The sequence below is a fragment of the Lagopus leucura genome, unplaced genomic scaffold (genome assembly GCF_019238085.1).
Source record: "Lagopus leucura isolate 7727_CA_CO unplaced genomic scaffold, USGS_WTPT01 140-8_obj-0_obj, whole genome shotgun sequence".
Lineage (NCBI taxonomy): Eukaryota > Metazoa > Chordata > Aves > Galliformes > Phasianidae > Lagopus > Lagopus leucura.
In genome coordinates this window covers 25,062-37,331 of record NW_024964148.1, presented here as the reverse complement: position 1 = coordinate 37,331, position 12,270 = coordinate 25,062, and the positions used below count along the sequence as shown (strand labels likewise).

Below are 12,270 nucleotides of genomic sequence, written 5' to 3'. Positions count from 1 at the left end.
TCACTGCACGCAGGGCTGAGCACCGGTCCGTGGCTTTGCCTCCCTGGCCTCTCCTCTCTTTCATTTTGCTCTCAATACGCGGTTGTAGGTTGGTTTAGATTCTGAAAGAAAGCCAGATCTGCCGTTGTTCTGTGTGTGGCTGTGGCTGTCTGTGCATCCCTCCCTCGTAGCCATGCATCTCTCCTCCTCTTGCACCCGGGCGCTTTGCTGCGCACCCTCCCCCCCCACCCTGATCCCCCCACCTCTCCTTTTGGGTACAACCATCACCCCACATCCCCTTCTGCGCACCTTCAGCTCATCCCTGCTACGCGGGATCCCACTTCTCATCCCACCCAACTGTTTCCTTTACACCTCTGCCCCGTTGCCGCACCCGTCTCCCCCCCCCCCCCCCCCCTCCCCCCTTCATCCCAGAGGTTCCGGGGGTCCCCCTGCACCTGCCCAGCCCCGTGCCCCCCCCATCCCCGCACCGACAGCCGGGCGGGGCGGGCTTCAAGGCGGCCAATGGGCGAAGGGAGGCGCGGCCGTCGGGGAAGCCGCATTTAGGAGCGGGGCGGGCGGCGGAGCCGGGAAGAATCGCGGCATGGAGCGGGCGGCGGTGGGGCCCGGGGGCACCTCGCTGGTCGAGGGGTTCATTAAATCGCCCCGACCGCTGATGAAGAAGCAGGCGGTGAAAAGGCATCACCACAAACACAACCTCAAGCATCGTTACGAGTTCTTGGAAACGCTGGGGAAGGGAACGTATGGGAAGGTGAAGAAAGCACGGGAGCGTTCCGGCAAGCTGGTAAGAGCTGGTCCTGCGTTTCTCCGTTGTTATTTCGGCAGCGGTACCGACTCCGGTTCCGTCCCGCCGGTACAACCGGGACCGGAGCGGTGCTACAGAACCTCCGATGCCGGTAGAGCGCGGCCCTAAAGGGGGGGGGCCGGGGGGCTGCGGTGCCCCGCGCCCACTTGACCCAGTCGGGCTTCCTGGGGTGAGAGGGGTTTGCAGATATCCGATGTGGAAGAGCAAACATCGCGCTCCGGTCTCAAGGATCGTTCCCTTCCTCTCACCCTGGTGTCGAGTTGGTTTTACATGTTGACTCTCGGTGGCGTGCAAGCAAAGCTGAGCCCCTCAGAGCCCTGAGTGCTTGAAGTCGTGATTCACTGAATTCACTGCGCGGCCCCTTTGGAAGAAAGTGAAATACGGAGCTCAGCCCCGAGCGTAGACCTGGTGTGATTCGGGCAGCTCAGCCTCAGGCATCCCGTGGTAAACAAGCAGCAAGGCTCTGAGCACCACAGGGGTGTAAGATTGGCCTGTTAGCGTGCCCCTGGAGCGTGTCATCGAAAACAACTGTGAACTGGAGAGGTTTTCCTCTCCAACAGCTCTTCATTAAGTCAGACCTGCCGTTTCCATTCCCCTATCTGATGCTGCTGCGTAACCAGGGCCTTGCAGTGCTGTTCCCACCCAGAAGCCTGGGAGGATCTCATCCCTGGGGTGGATGAGGAGCCCTTTCTGCACCAAACAAAGCTTGTGCAGTGGATCTTTGAGCCACGGGAAAAGGTTCCTACCTGTAGAAGCCCCTTAGGACAGAGACTTGTTTGTCTGGTAGCATAAGTCCATTATAATGCAAATCAAATCCACACACCAGTGGCTCTTCTATAAGTGCCAAAGATAGTCAAAGGCTGGACTAACTAGTACTGCAGCGAGCCGGCCCTGTGGGAGCAGGAGGCTTAACCACAAATCTCTCCTCTTCCCACAAATTCTTTCTTGCACCACTCAGCATTTCCGGACCTGTTTAATCTTTAGGCTTATCCCAAGCTCAGATATTTGTTTCTTCTCTAAGTGGCTTTCACTTCCCAAAGGCCGAGGTGCGAGCAGGCACTGCTGCTCCTGGGTTACCCCTCCTGGGTTGTGCAGATCCCACATTACAGCAGCACTGGAGCTGCTCCAGGCACGGCTTTGGCCTCTGGTTAAATCAAACTGCACAGACGACAGACTAAATATTGAACCATCTTTCTTAGCTGCTTGGCCGTCCTTCTTTTCTGTCCCTTTTATTTATTTTTATTTTTTGCCCTACCCCCTCACGCCTTTCGTTTTGAAGGCTCATGCTGTGGTGGTGCATCCTGCACCTGCTGCCAGGGCAGCATTTGGTCCTTTGCTTCCCATCCCACGGTTCTTCCAGCCTGCTTCCCCAGCCCCAGGCAACCAGGAGCTGGTGGGGACCTTTGTGGGGTCAGGAATGGATCTGTGGGTTTGTGCAGCGTTGGGGGAAGGCAGCACCTGGAGTGTTCCAAAGCAGCAAAGCCTCCTTTGATCTCCACTAAGGGGTGAACCCCTGTCCCTTCCAGAGTGCGTTGTAATCCATATTTCATGGAGCATGAAACGCAGCACTTGCAATCTGGAACAACTTCTGAAGTGCTGCCTGAGGTTGTAGCTTAATGCATCTTTCAGCAGCTGCTGAAAATACCTGTTCTGCCCCCAAAAAACTGTATAATTAAAAGCCTTTTTGACTTGGATAGTACTTGGGAGTTCTCAGGGCTCTGACAGCAAGGCTGTTTCCTGCAGGAGATTTTTTTTCCACGTAGCACTGATGGAGCTGGGGGTGTTGGTTGTGTTCCTGTATCCCTGGAGCTGCCATCCCCACTGCTGGGATGCCTTCCCCTCTCTAAGGGCTGCAACTTGCAGTTAGGGAGGGGATGTTCTGGGACAAAGCAGCTGCTCAGTACCTCTGGGGAAGGGTGAGAAGCCTGAGGGCTGAGGGTGGATCAGTCACTGCTTCTAATGGTTTGGGCTCTGGTGAGACCCAAGCAGTGGCTTCTCCTTGCTGCGTGCTGTCCGTTAGGAGAGCCCTGGGGCTCTGCAAGCACTAAACCTGCTGGTGAAGGTCGCTAAGTGTGAGTGTTCCCTGCTCAGGGCACACACAGCCAATGGCACCTCCTGAGGCATCCCCCACCCTGTGGCTGCTTTGTCTTTTCTTGGCTGCAGGTCTCGCTTTGAGTCCAGGCTCAGTCTCAGTCTGCTGTGTGCACCCCAAAGTGCAGTGCTGAGGGTCAGCAGATGAGAAGAGTGGGGCAGCAGGGAGGTGGGAAGCAGGAGCAGGGAATTCTCTGCATAAAGGCTTTGCCTGCATTGCATGGGGGTCACGTAATCAGGAGAGCTGGAGCGAAAAACGTTAAACTTTAACCTGCTCACCCGGAGCAAAGGTTCTGGCAAGGAATACCTGGGTTTCGAGAAGTTATGATGAAGTGCCTTCAGTATTGCTTTCAGTATTGTTTTGCACAACGCCCCGTGCCTGGGTTATTGAACTCCCTTGGCCGGAATCTGCTCTGCTCGGCTTCTGCAGAGTCAGACTTACACCATGAAGACAGCACTGTGGCAGCTGAGATCTCACTGCTGTAGCATCTGCTGGCATCTGGGGCTGCGGTGGGCTCTGCTCAGCTCTGCTGTCGTGGCAAATGTGTGTCAGCCTGGGTCTGCCACTGGGGTTTCTTGCTCCCCTAAGCCAGAGGGAGCAATGTCAGAGGTCCTGAACACCACCTATAGAAGCGGCCCCGTGCAGCTGGTTCTCCACAGCCCCCTCCTTGTTGCCATGAGACCCAGAGTGGGGGTCCCTTGGTGGATTAACTCTGTTCCGCATTCTTGTCTGGTACAAAAAAAAGAGGTTCTGCTGGATTCAGTTGTAAATTCAACCCTAGGAGCGCATTGTTTCTCCTCAGCCCCTTTGAAAAAGGATTAGAAGGCATCTATTCTCCAGCGCTCACTCTTCTTTCTCCTCTCCTTTCAATTTCCTTGTAGAAGAGAACTTGAAAAGCCAATGGAAGCCGGAATGCAGCTCACATCATCAGCCCAGTCCTGAGCTCTCTGCCTCTGCTCCCTCACACCAAACATTCCCTTCCCTCTCCATAATCAGCTCCTTGAAATAAGTACTTGCGAGGAGAACAAAACCTGTTTTTTCATTTCCATGACCCCAAGAAGACGTTATCTCTGCAGCCATGTGCAGGTTGCATTCCTCTGGCTGCAGCCCAGGCTGGCTGGGACTCGGCTCCTGTAAGAGCTGCAGGCACAGGGAGCGATGCTGAGCCCCTTCCCAATTGCAGGTGCTCCTTGCCCTGCCGTGGGATGATGTGGTGCTCCTGGGTGATCACTGTGTGTCCTCCTTTACAGGTGGCCATCAAGTCCATCCGGAAGGACAGAATCAAAGATGAACAGGACCTTATCCATATCAGGAGGGAGATAGAGATCATGTCGTCCCTCAACCACCCCCACATCATCGCTGTCCATGAAGGTGAGCTCCTTCCTCACTGCCTCTTTTCCTTTCAGCCGTTTCCCTGATTTACCCCATAGGACCTCACTGTGGGGAATCCATGGCAGGGGAACCAGCAAGCTCCAAAGCAGCAGGACTCCCTGCAGCTTGAGGCAGGAGCAGAACTTGCTCCTGCCATCCTTTCCCTTCCCTGGGGCATAGGAAAACCAAACCACAACTTCAGCAAAAACTCCTGCTGCTGGTTTCTGCTGTATGGCCAGGACTGGGCTCTGCTCCCAGGCTGTCAGGGCAATGCGGATGGCAGCCGAAGGGCAAGTCCTCAGGATCAGATTTGGGCTGCTCCAGTTGGAAACTTGCTCCTCGCTCCCTTGGTGACAAAGCAGCGTGGCTGTGCCCTTCCTGGTGCCTGGGGTTTGTCTCTCTGCGCCAGGTGTGTGTGTGTGTGTTGTTGCCACCTCTGTGGTGTACGTGAGGTATCCAAAGTCCTTTTGTCCTCCAAACAAAAGCACACTGGCTGGTGGTTTATAGAAGGTGTTTGCAAGGGCTGAGTCACGCTGCTTGCTGGAATTCAAAAAATACTGAGGCAGCTTTCTGCAAATAGGAGGAAAGCACTCCAGCTGTGGAGCACAGTGGGAGCAATTGGGAACGCACAAAGCCTGGCTGTGCCCATGCCTCCCAGCCTTTCCCTGGGAGGTGGGGTCTGTGAAGCATGGCAGGTCCATGCCTCAGCCTCCTCCTGGAGGACCAAGCACATCTGTGGCCAAAAAAAATCCGATTGTCCCCATCTGACCTCCAGATCACAAACCCAGCACCTTCCGTTCCGCAAAGCACGCAGGCAGGCATGCCATGTGTTGGGTTCGGCCAGAACCTCTGCTCATCACAGGGCTCTGAGCATCCCTCCTAATGCTTCCCGTCTCCGTTCCCATCCAGTGTTTGAGAACAGTAGCAAGATTGTCATCGTGATGGAGTACGCCAGCAAAGGAGATCTGTATGACTACATCAGTGAGAGGCAGAGGCTGTCGGAGCAGGAGGCTCGCCACTTCTTCCGGCAGGTTGTGTCGGCTGTCTACTATTGCCATAAGGTGAGTGGGGGCTCTGTGGGCTCAGATCCCACGGAGGCACATCTGGTGGTGATGTTCAGTCAGGGCTGGGAGCTGTGGGATGCTCAGGGCTGTTGGGTTTTCTTGGGAATCGGGGTTAATCCCGCTCCTTATCTGAAGGGTGCGGTGCCTTCGGGCCTCTTGCGGGGGAAGTGCTCCGACAGCTTTTAGGAAGGTGCTGCCTGGCTGCTGTGGTGTCAGGCTGAGTAACCCTGCACTGTCCCACCCGTGTCGGGGGGAGACGCCCAGGGCTAAGCTCTGGGTCAGCACCTCTTCCTTTTGGCTGTGGGATGGGCTTTGTGTGCTGGGTGGGTGCTGGGGGTCTCCCTAGGGGTGCTGTAAGGCTGTGCTGGGCTCATGCTTTGTGCTGGGTACTGTGGTAAGAATGAGGGGGTCGCAGGCACCTCCTGAACCTGGTGCAGACTGGGGCACGGCTTAGCAAATCCTACAAAGCATGGAGCTGTGCTCACCCTGGGGATGGGGTACTGGCTGCTTCTGTGGGCACAGGGCTGGGGGGAATGCAGGAGCCCGACGTGGCACGGGGTGCTGATAGCAAGCACCCAATTCAGGACGTGGTTTACAGCTCATCCTCGTGCAAGCAGCTGGAGTTATTTGCTGCTATCTCTTTGCTGTCACTGATGTGAACGCCCATGCTGTCGCCACTGTGCTGGCACCGTGAATGGCAGTGACCTCCCCGTGCTTCATTTCCCTTCCTCAAACATCCTGTGAGCTCAACCCGCCTCTCCTCCCCTCTTGCAGAATGGGATCGTTCACAGGGACCTGAAGCTGGAGAACATCCTTCTCGATGCCAACGGGAACATCAAGGTGAGGGGCTGTTGGCCTGGGGCCATACATTGGGGTTCACTCAACAAAGAGCTCAGGGATGCTGGCGCAGGGAGGGGAGCTGTGATGCCCTATTTCTCCCAAGGCATGTGGTCCCCCTTTATGGCTCTGGGAAGGCTGCTGCTGTTTGCCCTGGAATGAGAGAGCGAGGCTGAGGGATGGGGACCAGAGGGCTGCCCCTGTGATCTGCAACTGAAAGGGAGAGGCTGCAGAGGTAGAGCGTCAGAGTAAAAGCCATCAGCGTTTATCTCTCTGCTGATAAGAGGGCAAAGTCTGAAGCGGACTTCAAAACAAAACATGCTGAGGAAGAAGTGGTTTCCCAGTGAAAGTCTCAATTCCCACAAGCACGGGGCAGCCAGGTGCCTCTCTCCTGGGTCAGAGTGGTTGGAGATAAAGGGATGGGATAAACTTTATCTGTGCACTGGGTGCTGGTGTCATTGGGACAGTGCCTTCTGCTCCCTGAGTGGTGGCTGTCCTGGGCATAATGAGTGCCCACATGCTAGCAGAGCTGATAGGGCACGTATCAGCTTTGTGGCTGTAGGTGAGCCAGAGGAGAGCCCTGTGGTGCTGCTCTGGTCACAGCTGGACACAGAGCCACTGCTCCACCTGCAGACAGCAGCCTTGCTGTTTGCTAAGAGCTGTGAACTTGGACGTGCTCAAAGCCAGGTTGGATGGGGCCCTGGGCTGCCTATTGTAGCAGCTGGTAATCCTGCCCAAAAGAGGAGGTTTGCAGCTCCATGACCTTCAAGGACCCTTCCAACCTAAGCTGTTCAATGATGATTCTGTGATTCTCTCCAGATTGCAGACTTTGGCCTGTCCAACGTTTACCAGCAGGACAAATTCCTGCAGACGTTCTGTGGTAGTCCCCTCTATGCCTCACCTGAAATCATCAACGGACGGCCCTACAAAGGCCCAGAGGTACGTGGTGCCCTGTCAGGTGGTCTCACTGCCTCTCAGCTTGGGTTTGGGGCAGCTCCGGGTGTTCTCCCCATATGGGAGCTGGGATGGCAGAGACCCTTTTTGGGGTAGCAGCCTCCTGAGGCAGAGAACTGTGTGAACTGGGTGTTGTGGTCCTGCCCCATGGGGGGTGGTCCTGCCCCATGGCATGACCTGGGGTGGTGGTCTGGTCCTGCTGCCCTCGCCTCAAGGTCCCCATCCTTCTTGCAGGTGGACAGCTGGTCCCTCGGTGTCCTCCTCTACATCCTGGTCCATGGCACGATGCCCTTTGATGGCCACGACTACAAGACTCTGGTCAAGCAGATCACCAGTGGGGATTACCGGGAGCCCACGAAGCTGTCAGGTAGGCAGACCCCCACCACCCCACGCGTTCCATCCTCCAACTCATGCTCTCCCGGTGCCTGACCTTCCTCTCTCCCCCAGATGCCTGTGGGCTGATCCGGTGGATGCTGATGGTGAACCCGGAGCGCCGTGCCACCATTGAGGACATCGCCACACACTGGTGGGTCAACTGGGGCTACCGTGTGCCTGTCGGTGAGCAGGAGCTGCTGAGGGAGAGCAGTGAATCCCCATTGGCCACGGTGGCCGAGTGGCTGCGGCGTTCCTCCAGACCCCTCTTTGAAAACGGCTCCAAAGTGAGGTGCTTCTTCAAGCAGCACATCCCTGGTGTGGCCCTGGAGAGGCAGCGCTCCCTTAAGAAGTCCAAGAAGGAGAACGATGTCTCCCATGCACTGCAGGAGGGGGCTGCAATCCCGGAGAACCCCTCCAAGTCCATCCTCAAGCGGCCCAAGGGCATCCTGAAGAAGAGGAATTCCTGCGAGCAGAAGGTGCCCATCCCTCCGCCAACAGCTCCTGGGGGAGAGGCGAAGAGTGAGGATGGGGATGTGACTGCTGTGGGGCTGAGCCCGGTGCTACCCTCTGCAGTGCTGGGGGATAGCGAGGGCAGCAGTGTGGTCCCTGTGGCTGTGCCCAAGAAGGGAATCCTAAAAAAGCCCCTGAAGAGGGAATCAGGGTATTACTCATCCCTGGAATGCTGTGAATCCGGGGACGTCTTGGATGCAGGGAGCTTGGACCTTGAGAGCAATGTGTTTGCTGACAACCCCACCACTGAGCAGGGCCCCCCCGTCCTTCCCAGCAGCCGGAAGGGCATCCTCAAGCACAGCAGCAAATACACCAGCAGTGCTGAGCCCCACAGCCCCCCCAGGCAGAGCTTTGGATGCTTTGATGAGGTGTCCCTGCCCAAAGCCCCCCTTGCCCCCCGCCCTCGCCCACCCAGCGCTGTGAGCGAGGACAGCATCCTCTCCACCGAATCCTTTGAGCAGCTCGACCTCCCCCCACGCGTCCCCGCGGGCAGCAGCGGGGCCATGAGGGGCTGCGTCTCTGCTGACAGCCTCCTGTGCTTGGAGGAGGAGGAGGAGGTGGATGAAGGGCGCAGGTTGCGCCGCTGGACCGTGACCCACTGCCCCAGTGCGTTGGGAGAAAGCTGTGACAACATCACCGAGGTGTACCGGCGTGCCGTGGCCATCAGCATGAAGCTGAGCTGAGGGCACCTTGTGGCTGTAGGGATGGGGTCCCTGAGCCTGGGATGGTCCCTGCTGTGGGAAGGGGGGGCACAATCCCTCCTTTCTCCCTCCAGGGCTCCCTTGTGTTTGGGAGGGGGGGCTGCCCTGTGTCATCCCCCCCCCCCCCCCCCCTATTTATTTTGCAGCCTCCAGGAGGATGTTGGATGCACACAGGGTTGTGGGGTGGGGAGGGGGGTGCCCTGAGTGCACATCTCAGAGAGGAGGGGGTGATAAAAGGACCAAAGCCCTAAGCTGCCCCATTGCCCCCCCCCCCCCGCTCCTGCTGAGGGGAAGAAGTGTTCTCTGTGGCACCACACTGTCCCTCCCTGCTGCCCTCCATGCAGAGAGGCTCATCTCAAGGGAGGGATGAAATGGGGTGAGGGGTGGGATTTCTTTTTCTTTGCACTGGTTTTGTTTTTCTTTTTTTGGCTGCACAAGATAAAGGGGCAGGTAATATACCTCAAACAACTGGAGATGTAGCAAGGTGCAGGCAGGAGGCTGTCCTGGCTGCAGGCTGGGGTTTGCTGGCAATGGGGTGCAGCCCCATCCTTCTGCTGCTCTGAGAAACCTAACTGGAATGAAGCACCAACTGGAAGAGCGCACGCACTGTGATGGTGATGAGCTGAGGCTGCAGGAAACCCAGAGCTGCCCCACACCGCAGCCTGAAAAGGGGCTCTGATGCCAATTTTTCATGGTGAAAGGAGAAAAAAAGAAAAAAAGAAAAGAAAAAAGCGCCTTTCCTAAGGCACTGCTTCTTTATTTATTGCCTCGTGTGTCAGTTAATGTAAAACTTCATCAGCACTGGATTTGCCCAGCTCAGTATCAGTCCCGTGGGTGACTGTGGGGTGGCTGTGCTGCACTGCTGTGTGGGCAATGGCTCTGTTCCTTCCTCCAGCGTGGTCCAGAGGAAAAAAAAACAACATTAAATTAAAAACAGAAGGCGTGTGTTGGTTGTTTTCCTGGTTGTTCTTCCACCGCAGTGTTCTGGGGGATGCTCCAGGCTGGGCTGTGCTGACTCCAGTGGGGTCCTGTGGCTCTGGTGGTGATGCTGGGGCTGTGCGTGGCTATGGGGTTTGCTCTAGGATGGCTGAATGTGAGTTGGCTGTGGGTGTGTGTGTCCTGGGGGGTGTAATGCACTGTGCAATGTGCCCTCAACCTTTATTTGCAGGCTTTCCAGCGTGCCCACCCCATTCCTCAGCCATGGGGACCCCAAAGCGTGCATCCTCCACGCAAATCTCCTGGATTTTCCACCCAGGAGAACACAGCTCCCAATTTTTGCTTTCCCAACGCTGCTGCAGAGCGTGTCCAGGTCTGTGAGCTGTGTGCAGGTGATGGCAGCAGGAGCTGTGCTCTCAGGCACCTCCTCTGGAGCAAAATCCCTCTGGAGATGCACAGCACCGCTTTGCTGCCCCCTCCAGTTGCCCCCCTCTCCGTCCCATTCCCCTCCGTTTCCTTTGTCTGCTCCTCCCGCTGCGGCATTGAAACTGCTTTTATTGCTCTCTAAAGCACGGTAACAACTTCCCGTTTCCACTCGAGTAAATCAGAGACATTTCAGGTCCCCACTGCAGGAGAGGGACGACGCTGTGGGGCACGAAGTTCTCTGCCCCCCACTGCGCATTCCCTGCATGCTTTGGCCCCATGCAGTGATACCTACAGCTGCTGCGTGGCTTTGCAGGGCAAAGACTCCAGCTTGGCCAGCATCCCCAGCACAGCCAGGGAAGCAGTGGGGCTTTGAGCCCCAGAATGTGCTCGCATCTCTGGGGTTCACCCAGTGCCCCATAGGGTGCTTATTTGTTGGGTGTGGGGTGTAGGAACCTTCAGGTCGATGCTGCGATGCTGCATGGGGTGGGGGGGAGGGAGGGGGGGTCACCCACATCTGCAGCTGATCCAGGAACCCCCACGCGATATCTCTGAGAATCCATCAAGTCCTAAAAGAAGGGAGGAGAAGGATGTTCTGTGCCGGGGATCTGGCAGCAGGATGGAACCCAGCCCAGCACCGCTCCCTCACAGCACAGTGACTCAAATCTGGTCCCATCCTGCCCGGGCTTGTGCTGGAAGCCCGGATGCACCGAGCCCATATTTGGGGCTGGAGGGGACGTGGTGTGGGAGGGGAACACGAGTCCTTCATGGGGCAGCAGTGCAGCACCTGGGCTGTGGGAGCAGCGGGGCATCGCGCCCATTGCTTTCCCAATCACCCATTTGCTGTCATCACCGGTTGTGACAGAGCCACACAGCTCATCTTTCTCATAGAAATCTCCTGTTATTTGGTTTTCTCCCTGCGTTTTCTGCTCCAGATATCCCATATCTGTCAGATACAGCACGGGCCGGGGGCCAGCACTATTTCTGAGACATTCTGCATTAACTCAAGTGCCAGCACAATTAACACAACAAAGTTGTGACGTTTTGCATGCGATGTTTTCAAAGCTGTGCTTTTTTTTTTTTAATTTAATATTACCTGTTTGATTGCTGGATTTCTTTGAAGATCAGAAGAGGAAAAATCCCCCACATGAAAGCCTTCCTATTCTCAGCCTGGAGTGGTTGAAAAGAAAAGAATAAAAGGAGAGAGAGGCATCCGGAAATATTGCTCCCACTCCCCAGGAGAGTGAGGAATGGAACCATAGAGCCATAGAACCATTAAGGTTGGGAAAGAGCTCTGAGATCCCCAAGTCCAACCTCAACCCATCCCGCTGTGTCCCCACATGTCACATCTCCATGGTTGCTGAGTGCCTCCCTGGATGATGCTTGTTGGCCCCACACATGGAGGGCTGCGTGGGGCTGTTGGGACCACAGCGCAGCACCCGCCACCGAGGCTTGGTGAAATTCACCCCATTGGCCTCAGCCCATCCATCCATCCAGTCCAGATCCCTCTGTAGTGCTTTCTACCCCCTAGACAGGCCAATACTTCCCCCCATCCCTCTGACATCTGGATAGTTGTGCAGCACTGCAAACGCTTCCTTAATGCATCAGCAGGAGGGAGCGCAGGGGTGAGAGCAGAGAGGTTGGCATTGCCCACGGAGTGACTCTATGGAGCACGGCAGCAAAACCCCTCTGAGCCCTGTGCAAATCAGGCAGGGAGCTGGCAGCACTCCTGCAGAGCTGCAGGGCTGTCACAGAACCCATGCTGTCTCCCTGCCAGCTGCAGCCCTGCCCGCCCTCCCCAGCCGGCTGAGCCGCCTGCTTGGGGCACAGGTTGGGCTCCTTGCACAGGGGTGAGGCACGAGGCAGGAGCCCGTTTTTCTGGTGGCAGGGCTGGGCGTTGGGGCTCACACACACACACACACACACACACAGCAGCGCTGCAGGAGGTTCCCACCCGGGGATGCAAATCAAACGTGGCAACGATGTCCCAACCCCATGCAAATACCACCAGCAGGAATGGGGCCTCCTGGCAGCTCCGTGCTGAGCGTTTCCCTTTTTTGCACCTGGAAGAACTGCAGCACGCAGTTACTTGGCTGCCTGCAATGCAATGCGATGGGGAGGGGGCTGCAGAGCTGCGTGGGTTCAACGGGCATCGGTTCCCTCAGTTTGGGAGCCACAACTTCAGCCCTTACAAAACCACGTCAG

The 12,270-nt window shown here is 56.6% G+C and overlaps 1 protein-coding gene across 1 annotated transcript; it reads left to right on the top strand.

Moving 5' to 3' along the window:
* Positions 1-579: 579 nt before the first annotated feature.
* On the top strand, positions 580-9,645 carry NUAK2 (NUAK family kinase 2). The gene is made up of 7 exons (XM_042891876.1): positions 580-781; positions 4,145-4,265; positions 5,175-5,326; positions 6,104-6,169; positions 6,986-7,105; positions 7,355-7,487; positions 7,568-9,645. The coding sequence occupies exons 1-7, from the start codon at positions 581-583 to the stop codon at positions 8,686-8,688; spliced, it is 1,914 nt and encodes a 637-aa protein (XP_042747810.1). The 5' UTR covers position 580; the 3' UTR covers positions 8,689-9,645.
* The last annotated feature ends 2,625 nt before the right edge of the window (positions 9,646-12,270 follow it).

Coding starts and splice junctions, on each gene's coding strand:
- NUAK2 (XM_042891876.1), top strand. CDS start 581: ATGGAGCGGGCGGCGGTGGGGCCCGGGGGCACCTCGCTGGTCGAGGGG. Junction 6,170..6,985: donor ATGCCAACGGGAACATCAAG/GTGAGGGGCTGT, acceptor GATTCTCTCCAG/ATTGCAGACTTTGGCCTGTC. Junction 7,488..7,567: donor GGAGCCCACGAAGCTGTCAG/GTAGGCAGACCC, acceptor TCTCTCCCCCAG/ATGCCTGTGGGCTGATCCGG.